This window comes from Hermetia illucens, chromosome 6, assembly GCF_905115235.1.
Source record: "Hermetia illucens chromosome 6, iHerIll2.2.curated.20191125, whole genome shotgun sequence".
NCBI classification, from domain to species: Eukaryota; Metazoa; Arthropoda; class Insecta; order Diptera; family Stratiomyidae; genus Hermetia; species Hermetia illucens.
Window position 1 is genome coordinate 2,106,528 of NC_051854.1, and position 15,374 is coordinate 2,121,901.

The window sequence follows — 15,374 nt, forward strand, 5'->3', positions numbered from 1 at the left end:
TCGCCGACAACGTGTCCCTCCTCAAAAGTCAAGCAAAACACCCAGCATTCTGGAAGAACTCCCTTTTAAGCTCGATTCCCCCTTGATTTCTATGCAGATTACCTAGTGGTCACTATGATGTTGTGTAGCTGCGGGCAGGCAGTACTGCGTACATCTTCGAGCATAATTCTTTCTGCAAGATTCTCCACCAAAATCTCGCGTTGAAGTAAAACTTGATGGTCAAACTATTAGACAGTACCATTGTCATCGGGCGGTTCTGCTTTTCAGTGAAGAGCGAGCATATTCATATGTTGCCGTGTCATTGGATTAAAACACTGTAAAAAACAGCAAAAAAATACGAGTTTGTTGCCCTCGGAGGACGAATTGAAGCAGATATGGAGGTCACAAAAGATTCAAATTGTCACAGTTAATATTTCAACGAGAGAATTGATCTCGCGTGACCTTCAGCCCATCTTTTGTTTGGTCACCCCTCGATCTAGTTGGGTGAAGGAGGGATGGCAAAATTTTTTGCTCCATATATCTATATGTGCCTCCTGTTTACTGCTTTGTAAACTATTGTATATGGCGCTCACTTAGTCCCCTTTTTCTTATTAGTTCTTTAATTCTCCACTTTTCATGAGACTGCATTCAGTCAGAAAGTCTCATAAAATGCTAAGTTACTCTTCTCAGAGCATGCATGCATAAAAAACACAAACACAAGAAATGTGTTCAATCTGAGGCTATTTCTGTCTCGTGTTCAGCTGGTCTTGTTTTTCAAATTTTCTTCCTGATATTCTTTGTTTCTGAATGGGTTCTGATGAGGGATCTTTCCCAGCTCATGACAGCTGCTTTCTCTGCAAGTTCTTATGTCTACATATGCCTCATTTCCAACTGATGCACTGCAATGATTCCATTTAGAATCTTGAGAAGGATCCAGTTTCCTTCATTTTTTCTTCATTAAATAGACGAACTGCTACAGCTGGCAGCTCCAATTGACGGATGGCCACTAGAACGCACTCTGGAGGTCATTTCCACAATGTTGTTAAAGAATTCATTGGTACTTCACTGGTACTGCAAAAATTTAGGGAAATTTTTCTTTTCTTACACGCCCTCTCGATTCTCTCTTCTTAACAGAGAGCTTTACCATGATAATATACATATATAAAACACTTTGAGAAGTCACAACTTCTCAAGGAGGGGTGACCACCAGGGGTTTCTATCGGGGTAAGAGTCCTTCCGCTGTTCCGCTCCATAAAATCCTCACTCCTTCGGGTATGGATTTACCTTTACCCTGATTTGAAATTTTATCGTGTACTTACAATCTTAGAAATCCTGTAGGTGCATATCATATTTGGCACCGGACAGAAAACAATTTTTACATGTTCCAAGGCCAGCTAGATTGGTTAAATATGCCCCTTGGTAGGGTATAGCCCGTCAACCCTACTACGCGCTATCGTTTGCGGTTACTTAAAATGTGCTTCAGCCTCCCCCCCGCGCTTGCAATCCTTCTCTAATGTCCTGCGCCAAATGCCCTTTGGGTTATTCACCCAACTGTAGCCCTTCCACATGCAATGTGATCAGAAGGCGGAAGTGGCAGTGGATAGGTCACACATTACATTAGTTAAAGTTTAGCAGAAAATGCATCTTAATTTTTCCATGAAAACAAAAGAACCATGGCACAATATTTTTATTCAAATTTACAAATGAGTTTGCATTGATCGATGAAATAAATCCTAATTCCCGAAAGTTGAACAATTGATTAGCGGATTCCTAGAATAAATAAGTGAAATTTGAAAATGTAACGTGTTTTTTCATCACATCAAAGGTGGCCAAGAAATGAGTTTGCAGTGTGTACTATTAGGTAAAATTTTGACTTCATACAGGTAGGAAACTCGTAACCATTACACTACAATATTTGCCAGCTTACCTTTCTGAATCGACTTTAAAAATATTCTTTGGTACGGCATCGATATTTGTGGTCCGACATAAAAGCTCGGCCCCGGACTCATTCTCATTGAAATCTGATCGGTTTGGCATTTCGTGCCAAATTTTCGAAAATTGATCAGCTGCAATTGAAGGTTTTAATGTTAGACAATATGTAAAGTTGGGCGGTCACATATCCTTAGAGTAAGTTGAAAATATTAGGCTCCTTGCTTACCTATTATACAGCTAAATGTCACTCCCAACAATCCATTCGTTTGTTTTTCCGACATTGCACCTATGATTAAATCGATATCGTCCACATTACGATACATGCTTTTAAGGAGGTTCAGCTCCTGTAGATTGGGAAATGGTCAAATATCTACTTCAAAGAGTATCTTAGTCAAAGTCTTTTGTTATTTTGAGGTAAACCGAAACTCTTTATAAGAAATTTCAAAATTGGTGTTTCACATGGCAGAAATGAAACTCTCTTTTAATTACTTCTGGGTCAAACTGAGATACATGTAGCAGACAGGCAGCCTGATAAAAGTAAACCAATTTTATAAAAGTTTTGTGTAACATGAAAACACAGCACATAGAGTCGAGTATACCTTCGCCAAGAAGTTGCGCAAACACAGGCACCCAGATAAACAGCCGCCGAGTTACCAAAAAAACAATAGGGCAAGGATCTGGGAAAACATCCTGCTCGCTAGTGCTTTCACCTGGTTACCTATCTGCCCGTCTGTTTGTCTATCTAACTCAGAACAGCATACTAAGATATTCCATTTCTTAGAAGAGCGAGTACACCAACTTTGGAAACTATTCCAAATTACGCAATCCCTCCATCTAAGTATGTATTGTAAAACATATTCCTACGTACATTGGTACCAATATAAGTCTCTAAAGATTTCCAATTACGAATTTCCGTATTCGCGCATTTCTCAAGATACTTTGTGTAGCCTGCCAGACCGTGATCACGGCCCCTTTGAATATCGAGAGCCATGCAATTGATGCCCTTGTCACTATCCTTAGACTTCAGACAATTCTTCAAAACCTGCAAAATATAAACACATCAATCACTAAATTAATTTAGACCAAATACAGCGAATGAACCACTTTTTTTCAAGAAAAGATACTCACAATCGGTTTATAGTAGAGATCTACTTTATGCGGATTGGAATTAAGCATTCCATCCAGCAGAGAGCTAAGTTTGCAGTCCTGTTTCCAGAAGTCTGAATTGTACATGTGTTTGCTGAGATCAAGGGAGCCTGACATGCTGTAAAAAGTGTAATGTGAAGAAATCATGAAAATAAATTTGTGTCACATATGTACAGGTGTATGAAGCGTGCATTGAATACATTGCTCGGAACTCTTTCGTGCTTCTGCTTTGGTCTTATTCATCGCCATGCATTCCGTAAAATTCTTTAGATTTTGTCTTTAGCGTCAATTGACTGCATCGCAATGCAAGTTGCCTTGCATTGGCTGCACTAAATTACATCGGCGTCTAGGCTTCTTTGAATAGTGCTTTCAATTCAATTGATATTGTAAATTTAAAATTGTCAATTATTTATATATTGTGGGTATCTTTTGTGCTTATTAGGAAACCAGAATACTTCAGGTTTTTAGAGTAGATCAAATTGTATTAAGAAATTCACGGATACATTTTGTTGTAAATATAGACAAGGCAGCGTCTAGTAGTAAAAGCTGTTTGTAAGATGACCATTGATCCTGAGAAGGGCTATAGCTTTTTTCAGTCAAAATGGGGATTTATAGAACTCATGTCCCGCAAAAGAGGCCGACATACCAAAGTATAAACGGTTAACGGTTTCTTAGTGTCTCGCGGTAACTCCACTTATCTTAAAATTGATGCTCTCCACCCACCATCGACTTCCGTATTAAACAACCCATCGTCCTACCAACATATAAGGTTCCAAAACTCAACTTCCATAAAGCCAAATTTCTTGCCCTAAATAAATTTCCTAGTCGATTGATAGGACCGTCGTCTTCCATAATTTATCTTGTAAGCAGACTATCTCAACGTTTTATGACACCTTGAAAAAACTGTTTTCACGCTTTGTTCGCATCCCCTCTCATAAGCTCTATAGATGTCCAATTTGGTTTACAGTAGAAATTCGTGATGCCTTACGTGCGAAAAACTAGTCTTGACTAAAATATTATCGAAAATCTCTGCGTGAAATGTGACAGCACACACGGGTCAGATGAGTGTCCCAAGATACCGGACGAAAGTGTCAAATGCGTGAACTGCGAGGCAAGCAACATGAGCTCGAAGCGTTCCTCGGTGAACACCATCCTCAAATAATTCTCCTATGTGAAACCAGGCTGCACTACCGCCGTAGGCCCACATTTCCCAATTATAGCTTTTTCCGGATCTATAGACACTATCCTAGACAATTAATCACACAATCTGCCGGAGGCACTGCAAAATTAGCCTCCGACAAATTCTTAGTGACGTAACTTTTTCTGCCTCTGCACGCCCTTAAATCCTTCGAGGTCACTATCTCAACTAACTCAATAAAGAACCACGTCCAGTTTCGTATACATTACACTATACTGTCCCAACCAACTCTTTGAACCGAATAATCTCTCCACTATCATATCCTTCTGCAAGAACCAACCTCGGTCAACTGGGAAATCGTGGACCTTAGTCTTTGAAAGTCGTCAGTTTCACCGCTGGCTGACATCAAATCCTTCTGCACGTAGCATCCCCCATTTTAGCCCGGCACACCCTGCTTACAAGGTAAGGAACTGTCAGTCATACCTTAACCACTCCCTGGTTAACAGTAACATCAGCATAAATTCGAATACGTTTCCACTTCTGGAAACCATACCTGGCATCAGTGACCACGATGCCATTATCCTTGATATTCAACTTCCTAATAGAGTCATGCGCCTACGAATGTATGAATACATCTTTTAGTTACTTTAGAATAAATGTTGGTAATATCGTTCGGATAGGGTGGAAAGAACGTCTTTCTTTATGCTAGTGAAGCAGTTACAAACTTGTCTGGTAACGCACAAGGAACAGGATATTTGAATCAATGATGTAAGAAATTCTGTAGTCGGCCCAAAAGAAGTCAACTGGGAACTATAACATTGAGAATGATAACAGTGCAAAAGGGATGTGAATCTAAATCCCAATTGAAGAAATGTTCTCGGATTCTCATCTAAGATCTCAAATGAAACTCAAACTCTTCATTTTTCAATAAAACCTTTGTAGTGTCTGTCTCGCTATTTACAGGGATCCCTTATTTCCTACCCTACCCCAAGAAAATGCATCTGTTTTGTTCATCCCTCTTTTTTGGGGATCGGTGTCCTCGTTTTTTTCAGTTGGGTGATCAGACCCAAGTCAGCAAGCTCTAAGCCCATTCCACCTCATACTGCCACAATATAATATTATGCAATTGCTATTAATTTGGACAACTAGATGGACGATTCAAACATCAGGTAGCTTAATCCATGGTTACGATACTGCAATCAACTTGTTTTAGGTGGGATGGCAGGTGTAATATCCATTTGTAATGACTTAATGTGATTTGGCAATGGCCAAAGACCATCCTAAGTGGTCGGAGACAACCACGAGAGGAGAGTTATTGTAAAACCTAGAAAAATTAAATTTCACGAAATTGACCGTGAAGGTTCGCCCGCAAATACTGAAGCCCTATTGAAATGTTCCGCCAATACAAGGTTGCTTGCCTCTGCTAGCCAGGGTCATGAATATTGGAGGGGGAGTCATTTCTTTCTTTCTTTAGTCCAAATTCGACCATCAAATGTCCTTTCCCCAAACGCATTATTCAGTAGTGAACAAAAGAGAAGTCTTGAATATTTCTCCTAAGTATTGGGATCTTCAGTTTAGGTCTCAGTGAAAAGAAGAGTTAAACAACAAAATTAGTGTCCCAATCTTATAAAAATATGAGAGGAGTGGGAAAACGTCAAATTTATTAAAAACTGACCTTTCATACAGGAAGGATTGCAAACAATATTTTCCAGGGACATGACTCGAAGTCTATAAGGGCAATATCTATGGTAGAAAAAGAAGACGAGATACCCCCCGCCTGAAGTGTAACGATTGCGTAGGCTACGATGCCTGGCAGCTTTTAGGGATATCGAATTGGTTGACCTCGGCGCAAAACCGGGATGTCTGGAGTTCCTTATTTAGTCAGGCCTAGACCGGATACCGGTTGTTGCGCCGTTGTTGGTGAGGATGATGGCTCGACTCAAGTAGCAAAAGTGAGTAGGGGCAATAACTCATGCACCTGATTTTCACTGAGCTTCAAACTGGACAAAGTTCTGAAAAAGTTCACACTTACCAAGTCTTATTTAATTGTATCCTATCTGGCATCATAGAATGATAGAATCGAATCGCAGCAACTCCAAATTCACTGCTAACAGTTGTCTCTATGTGCACTGATCGAACACCTCTTGTTGTTATTGCTAGAGGTTCACCCAATACCGTAGGCAACCACGACTGGTAAATGATCGCAACATATTTTTCAATATTTCTTTTTTTGGCCAATCTAAACAATTTCTCGTCAGAGTAGCTAGGATTCTGCTTCTTTAGTTGCTTCGCTATAATGTTGTGTGACCTTAAAAATATTGTATTCAGCTGCGTTATGAATGGGTTGCTGTTGACTCTGCTGTCACCTGAAGTTGAAATTTTGAATATTTTTGATATACTTATCTAAACGAGGTATTTTGAACTTATTTACTGACTAGCTCGTTCACTCACCTGCCATGTAGCATTCACGGTTATCAGGACCAACACAATATTTGGAAATGTCAGTTGCCAAAGGTAACATGGTCGTTTTTATCTCAGGACCGCCAGAGGATTTAAGTTGCCCGTCCCGAAATGTTCTCATTTCAGCTTGAGTTTCTGCCGATAATCCATACAATTGCGATAAGTCTAGCTTCCCATTTTCTTGGTTCACCTAAGGCAACATTTTTTGGAATTGATTAAAATTTCTTTCAAAACAGGTTACCAATCAACTATATTTAAGAAGAGACCTTCCACGTATCCGAAGCTTTTTCAGGGAAGAGAACCTACCATTACTGCTGGACCAAATGTACAATTGCCATTAACTGTCTTCGCGTTTCTCACATAATTTTGACAAGATACATGTGTATATTCATCGCGAGTTTCGTCCCCCTCCAAAGGAGCACAAGCGGGGTGTTTATTCCTTGGTAGAAGTGTTGTATCATCTGATGTACAACATTCTATAGGATCACCGTTGTCTGTAAATTATTTGTTTAATAGTGAATATAAACGAAATGTACCATAAAAATCTGGGACATACGCATTGTGGTAGAAACTGGTTTGCTGAGATCATGTTCTATGAATTGAGCCCATTGCATTACTAATAAGTTGAATTCAGGATCGCTATGATCAGCTTGAAGCGAATTATCTATATGTTTAGTCAGTCTTCTGGGTAATGGTAACATTGGCTCCGCGTACATCTGGAATAGTTGAAAGTTCGTTATTACTGGTTCAACCAACATAGAGAGATTTCTTTCATAAAAACTCACCTGATAAATTCCATCCTTGTACCTCGCAGGCATCAGTCTCGTATAGGCATATATAGTGCGATCGTCCACCTCCTGGCATTCTTTATGAACCGTGGAATCTTCCGGCAAAGGCTTAGTTGCCAGAAATTGTGCACAAATAGCAGGATCGATATTCTCAGGCAAACAATGTTTGTTCACAAAGTATTTGTTCGATCTGATCACTTTTTTGGCGATCACATCTACTTGCCGCGTTCTCTTGTTAGGTTTGCTTTCCAGATATTGAACGTAATCATCATCTTTACTATCGTCCACTAAAATGCCTCTGGTTCGTAGATTATGTTCCAAGCTTAAAGTAAAATGGGTAACAGGGCTCAAACCATTGAGGAAACGATATTCTGTGATATACTTACGAGATGTCTTGGTTAACAGAACTTATTCCTAAATTAATTGCTTGTTGATAATCCGCTTCTGGTATGCTATCCAATTTGACCCAATCATTGCTGGGAATTTTATTAACATCATAAGTAACTGCAAAGTGAAAAAAAAATTAAAGGTCCTCTTTTGAACACGGAGGAATATTCAAGTAGGATCTAACTACAAATGAAGGCTTCTATCTAAAGGCAAATTAGCAGGCAGGCTCCAAGACTTGACCTTGCTTCAATGTAATTACCGACCGACCGCTCTACTTCATATCTCCAATTATAAATTATGGCTCGGTAGTGGAGCGATTGTTCTTCCTCATAAAATCTCTCTCCTCCGCAACGCAAAACCACCCCCGCCCAAGGAAATTAAATAAGGTTCGATTATTGTATGGCTGGATGAGTATATCATTTGCCAGCCGTTTGTATGTATCATTTGCAAACTTTGTGGACTCGAATAAAAACAAAAATTTTAATTTGTCAGTAGGCACCAACGGGCTTCTTCTCGCCGATCCTACCGCATATTTCCGCTGTTATTGAAACTGGCATGCACTGATTCAGTTTCAGTTTTCTTCCGAATGTCTTTTTCTGAACGCCACATTTTTGTTTGGGTTTTCCCTCATGCCTATGGGAAATCCTCCTTGCCCGAAAAGAAGGGGAGCAATCACTTTCTGGATGCAGTAGCATCGCATGTCACCCATTGGGATATTTAAATGATCTTTTGAAATGCTGCAACATACCACACCATAGCCGCAATGGATTAAGCTCCTTTTCGCGAAGTTCTCAATATTAACGGAGATACAGCTATGTGACTCCTGGTAGTGCTGTTCAAAAAAACATCGCTCTCCAAAAGTCCAGCTGCAGTAGCGTACGGATTAGGTACAAGGTAGCTAACTAGCGTATATGGCGATTACTCCTAGATACTTTTCTTGTCTATATTTCCCTATCACATACACGACACGAATACCAAAAGAACGGTGAGCAGAACTGTTTGTGCTCAAGCGATTGAAAAATTTGAAACATGTGCAATGTTTTTCTTCCACCATACAAGTTCAACAGCAGACGAACTTACTGTATGTTGCTTAGTGCAGATTACTGAAAAGAAATCATAGAAAATTTGTACGTGAAAGCTGATTTTCCATTCTAACTCAGTGAATTCGCAACATAGTTGCTAAGACTTGCAAGTGATAAAGAATGAGGCCTAAATAACTTAACCAGGTCCTTGTCATGTGGCATTTGTGAATAAATAAATAAGGAGCTAGTAACTCTAGCCACTTATAGTCATGCTGCTCTTGTAATCGGGCTGCTCCCAGGGGAGAGGAGTCGCCCCTGAATTGAAAGAACCATAGTGTCCTTTTTCTGAAAAATGTCTAGTACTTTTGCACAGCAGAGGTTCTGCACCGGCAATGTAGAAGCGCTTTCTCTTCAATGATTGTGACTGCCATTCAATGGACGCCACCTCAGAGCTATCTTTATCCCAAAATTAAAACTCCTACTCCTCAAGTTTTTCATCTCTGCTCATCTATTTAAAGCGGTTTGGAATATGCGGATGATATTGGTTTACTAACTAGCCAGACCAAGATCTTGAAATCTTGCGAACGAAATTGCTCCATATGGATGGCATAGGAGACTAATATATATACTATATATAATATCCATCCATGAGGATGTAATAGGTAAACGTTAAGGCTGGCATTGGAAAAAGAACGGGAAATTTTACGGAAAGTATACGGTACAATCTGGAAAGAATAAATATGGTGAATCCGATAAAACCATGCATTATTTGACGGCCCACTAACTTCTTCTTTGACCAGATTCTGTGAGCTTCTAAATGAAAAGCGATATGTGTGTTATTACTATTGACAAAACCTTTCTTCCTTCTCCAGCTATTATTCATTCGCGACCATTTTTATTCCATTTTCACGACATTTGGTTTAATCCATGTTAATAATTTGGTCCCATTTTAAACTCGAGAAATATTTGCTAATGCACTGCTTTTCAAGTCCCATCTTATTAGAAATTCAAACGTCTAAATGACTTTTTCTACTTCAGAGGGTTTAGAAGTTTAAGTCAAGGTCCCCCCCCCCCCCCTCTGGGGTCCTTTAGAAGACAGTTTCATTAAGCTAATAAATAATGAATTCTATTAACAAAATTTGCATCGCATATAAAATAAACTTCGACCCTTTCCCCCTAGGCCGCCTGGGCGAACAACAACACAATCTTGTTTCCCATTGCAAAACGTTTCAAAAAATTGAATAATAATGAGAATTCCCGCATCAGACAGATCACATAAAGTATCAATCTGAAGTCAGAATCTGAGATCAACTAATAGGTCAGCAAAGTAAACAAACGCGAATTATCTGGGGAAAAACCATAAATATTTGTGGAAATGGACGTGCAATAACAAAAATTCTTTTTTACTACTACACGACAAAGTAATAAATGATAGAGAATGGTAAGTGCATATCTCCACAAATCAGTCAAATTTACGGAAAAAGGAGAAAGCTCGCAGCTAATGCTTTCGAGGAAAAAAGGGGATGACAATTGCTATGAAGAGTCTAAATGTGATAAAGTTGGAAAAAATTATGGTAATTCAAAAGTTAAAAAATTTGAATGTCAATTTTTCCACAAGAAAAAGGTATAAACAAAGAGAAAGCGATTTTTCGGTTGGGTAGTTTCTGAGAATGAGTTTGTGGGTTTCGAGCCTTTGCACACCCCACCTTTCCAACAAATGTCAAAACTAAGACCGGCTTCGGAAAGTACTAACCGAGACCTTTCATTTGATACCTTACATGACTATACTTGGTAAGATTAAAATTTACTCACACCCCTCTCCCACTTTTGCATGTATCGGGTCCCCCTCACCCTTTTAAATTTGACGTAGAATAATGTAACTCACTGTATGCGTGAGCGTTCACAATTCCCGTTTTTTCACCAAATTTGGTGTCAATCTTTACAACCATGTCCGAGAAAAACTGCATGTGACAGACAAATAGACAAACGGATAAACAGACAGACAGTAAACCGATTTTAATAAGGTTTTGTTTTACACAAACTGACAACTGATGGCAACTGATGATGGTGACAACTGATCCATTTAATTTTGCCAATTTGATATGTATAGAGGGTAAAATTAAAAACGTTTGGAAATTCATTGCGTCTGTGCGTGTAGCAGAGAGCACTTCCAAGACCGTAATGTCAGTACCATTCTAGGCCGCTACTGCTTCAAGGGTCGACACACCCAGAAACTTTTTTTAAAATAACAAATTCTTTTCGCATATATCCCAAGCTTTCACAGCGCCGTTCGAGCTTTTCGAATTTGTAAGTACGTCTTAGATTTTCTAAATCGGCCATGCCTTCACCATTCCGCATAAAGATATATTAAAGACAGTCTCTCTGTGTTGGTTCGTCGTCCGACCGCCGATTTGGCCCAATGACCTGTGATTTTTGGTCTATCCAGATTTCGACAAGCACATCAATGCAGAAAAATGTTTCGGCGGAAAACCAGAAGTTATCTTTTTGCGCTGGCAAGTTATTCCCCTGGAGCATATCGCAATCACCCCTGGTGGTACTCTGAGATGGCGGGGAAGAATTTGCGGCACCAACGCTGTCAGTTGATCGAAAACCATGTGGCCAAGGAGAACCACCACATGGTGGCACCGGGAAATGCTGTACTCACTTGGACTTCCTGGTCGTAATGCAGTAGATGAATGCTCCAAGGCCTAATCAGACCCGAATCTGCACGGGAACTCATCTGAAGTGGCTTCGGCCAGGGGTATACTGGTACCATTGGAACTTGGAAAGCCTGCTGAATTTACATGTCCCAGGGGAGAGATTATTAGCGGGGTAATGAGAATTTCATACGATTGTGGTTACGTCCAAGCGAACGAGAGACTTTTGGGCCTCAAACATGGAGTTGCGTTTCAACTCGGGTGCCGTACTCCTTAGTTCCGTAGAGATTTAGGTAGGTATTGCATCCACCAGTATGAATTCTGATTCATGCACTCACTATAGACTGGTACCATGGTTGCTTCTCACAATGGAGCTCTAATTTTGGTCACAAAATTAATGTAAACGATTGGTACTCACGTAAAACCATCATGACATAATCATCCCCGTTGAAGGTCGTCAGAAGCTTCCCTATGTTAAGCACCAGGACTTAACTTCGCCACTTTGTAGGGTTAACGTTTAATTTATGTTTTCTTATTACTACACAAAGTGCGGTAACAGGTTTGATTTGGCATAGATTGATTTGCTGATACCTTTAAACAAACAGATTGAACTCAGTGTTGTTTGCTGGCTACTATAATTGGTTTCCCCACCTACATAAGTGTGTAAAAATAGATTGTCTAACATCAGCTCCTTTCCAATATCTTTAGGAACAATAAACAACTTTTAATGCAAAACAATTGATTGAATCCGCCAACAATGGATTCCTACATGTATATAGATGAAGGCATATTACCACCACTCCCCACCCCCATCCCCGCTGTCGACTAGAAATACTATATTCAATCATGTCATTCAATCCACCACAAATTTTGAATGCTAATTTGTGATTGAGTAAGAATTAAGAACGAACTGACCAATCGAATCTCGTTTGTGTTTATCTTTTTAAAAAATTATAAATTCACCACATTTCCCAAGAGCCCACAAAACCTCGGCATGCTTTATGTTGTATTTCGTAAAGTCAACAAATCGCTGAGATGTTTTGAGTATTTGTTCACAAAAAAATGTAAATGTTTACTTTAAGTTGCCATGGAAATATTGATATCACCTCAAGCAGATAATAGTGAATTATTTTTGAATCCATATAGCTTCCTATCAGGGAACCTTTGACCTTATGAACAGTAAGTTTGCTTACCTGGCGTAAATTCTGGAATATATACCTGTCGGCAATTTACCACGCCGAACAATAATATCACAGTCGCAAAAAACAAAGGCATTCCTCTATAAGGTTTCATCACGTTTCACAACAATTGTTATTCCTATCACTATAGTAGCGCACCACCACCCTTCACACAATCTTTTACCGACGAACTGCTGAGTTTAGATTGTAGATGCGATACACATTGGCTACTTATTTATTAATTAGCAATGGGGTGACCGTTTGGAAGTATCTGAATGTAAACACAGCTCGACTTATGAAAAGTTAGCAGATACCCGTGTTTTAAACTTCACAAAACTAGAAAGGACTTCTTCACTCCACAGAACTAAGAAGGACTTCCTCCAAAACGCTTCCTAAGTCATCAAAAGATTAATTCAAACTGAGCACCCATGCGGAAACGATATTTACTATTTTTTCACATTGTTAAGCGAAGCTACGAGTCAACCGTCACGATTCAGATTTTTTTATATCTTTCTAATCTGATAACTGGATACACAAAATTCTAAATGTTTCGAGAAAGGATTTGAAAGTTGTAGTCCCGTGGAGCCCTTTCGGTCACACTAACCCTCAGCAAATCCAAACCAAATACTGATCTCGACGTGACTTTCTTATCAACAATGTGGACAATAAACGCAAAGTATTCAACTGACTGTCCCATATTTCTAGTAAAATCTTGCGTAGAGCGAGCTTGAAGCTACGCTTAAGCATAGCCTCTTAAGCAAATCGTCCGGCATTTTAATGAATATGAGTATTTGAAGTTTAGATTAGGAAGAGACCATAAATCGGAGAGCGAGATGGGACTTTTTTTTATATGAAGACCTTTGGTATATTTTCGACTACTGAGAGTTAATGTTACCCGAGTTTTTTCTTAAACTGAATTCACTAATTTCCTTATTCAATCGTCATTTGCACCTTGGTATGAGTTTCTCGAAAATTCCTAGAGAGAGCTGAAGCATATGTCCAGAAATTGGCAACAGTGGTACATTATCGTGGTCCGCGTGCTACAAAAGGGTCTATGTCTAACATTCCCCGCTCCCCACTTCTGGACTTTCGTCCACATCATTTCCACGGACTTTTGTAAGGCCTTCGATTCCGTTAACCACAAGATACTATTGTACAAACTCATTCCTCCATCACTTATTACATGGCTTACCTCCTACCACTCCTTTAGATCCTGGAGAGTTTCCTATGATGGTTGCACTTCTAGTTCTTTTCCTCCTTCCTTTGGTGTGCCACAAGGATCCATTCTAGGAGCCCTTTTTTTTTTATTTTTTCTTTATTAACTACCTCCCCTCTCTCCTCACTTGTCCTTGCTTGTTATACGCCGATGACCTCAAACTGTTTTCCTCTGTTTCGCCTCCAATGGATTACGCTTCCATGCGGACAAATCTGGATACTTTGGCTCTTAATGTCAGCAAATGCCATCCGATGTGTCAGTCGCTTTATACCTCACCGGCGGTACCGCCACGAACTTTCATCGGGGCTAAGGGAGGCCTCTTCGGCCACAAACTCCTCACCCCTACATCTCCATGAATTCTCCTCTCAGGAAATGGGATTGAAAATGCAGCCTCTACTCCGATACCTACTGAAACAAAATTGAAGGTGATTGACTCAGTTCTTTTTTTGGCAGTCCTATCTTGGATACACTTTTTGTTGTAAGAGATTCGTCCTTTAGTCAAAAATGAAGGATTAAGACATAATTTTTAAATAATGAAGTTGAGTGAAGAAAGCAATAACGACGGGACTTGTACAGTCGCTTTTCGCCATTTATTTCACATACTCAACCCGACTTTAGTTACTTTTTCAAAAAATGGATTACACATTTCCAACATGCAATAAGTATCAAAAGATGACAAGATGAATGATAATCGAGCCACATGTGTATGCATGCAATCATCGCAAGTGTTGAATTTATCCGATTCATAATAAAGTAGGTGTGGTAATAAATGTATGGAATCGATGAGGACGGATCACCTCAAAAGGTGTGCAATATTTGTATACAGATTTGTCAACAAATGAATTGCCCAGCGATCGTTGCAGCACTTCAGTCGTCTGACAACAAATTGAATCGCTACTCCTTCAATATCATTCCAAGTGATAAATGAATGTTGATTAAAGCAAATGCAGTCGGATGCCCTCTCATCCAGATTGCCATGAACTTAGAGGAAAAAACCATTCATTGAAAGTTTTAAACTAGATTTATTATAGTCACGATCTTGCATCCGAACAATTCGTCAACGGAATCCGCCTAAACATCTTGTCAACCTCGTGATTCAGTTCCGCTTAGAAGTTTTTTCCTCCATCAATGAACCTGAGAAGCTTGCGTATGTAAAACAAATAAGTTCTTTAAGAGCGAGTAATGGACAACTGGATAGCGCCAAATGAAGCAATTTAATAATTCATGAGAAATAGTTGCTTAAATTAGGTATTTTTCCATACCAGAGGCTAGATTAGTCGGACCTCTTGAGCTCTATCGCGGATTAACGATATTGTTATGGTTATGATGTGCGCGGCATGTATAATCAATGAAGTTATATGGGGGCATTTGGAAAGACAGATGGTTTCCTACGTGAGATATTTCTTCTGGAAAAAAGTTCGGATAAGATGTTCTTTTTGATAAAAAACTTGCTAGTCATTGGTTTGTGATG

At 39.5% G+C, this 15,374-nt stretch overlaps 1 protein-coding gene across 1 annotated transcript; it reads right to left on the reverse strand.

Annotated features, from left to right (window-relative positions):
• Window positions 1–1,651: 1,651 nt before the first annotated feature.
• On the reverse strand, window positions 1,652–13,375 carry LOC119659891 (peroxidase). The gene is made up of 12 exons (XM_038068213.1): window positions 12,703–13,375; window positions 7,830–7,947; window positions 7,441–7,765; window positions 7,212–7,371; window positions 6,962–7,149; window positions 6,647–6,845; window positions 6,228–6,561; window positions 3,040–3,175; window positions 2,780–2,953; window positions 2,138–2,255; window positions 1,907–2,045; window positions 1,652–1,749 (listed from the first exon to the last, which is right to left on the reverse strand). The coding sequence occupies exons 1-12, from the start codon at window positions 12,800–12,802 to the stop codon at window positions 1,713–1,715; spliced, it is 2,028 nt and encodes a 675-aa protein (XP_037924141.1). The 5' UTR covers window positions 12,803–13,375; the 3' UTR covers window positions 1,652–1,712.
• Between the last annotated feature and the right edge of the window lie 1,999 nt (window positions 13,376–15,374).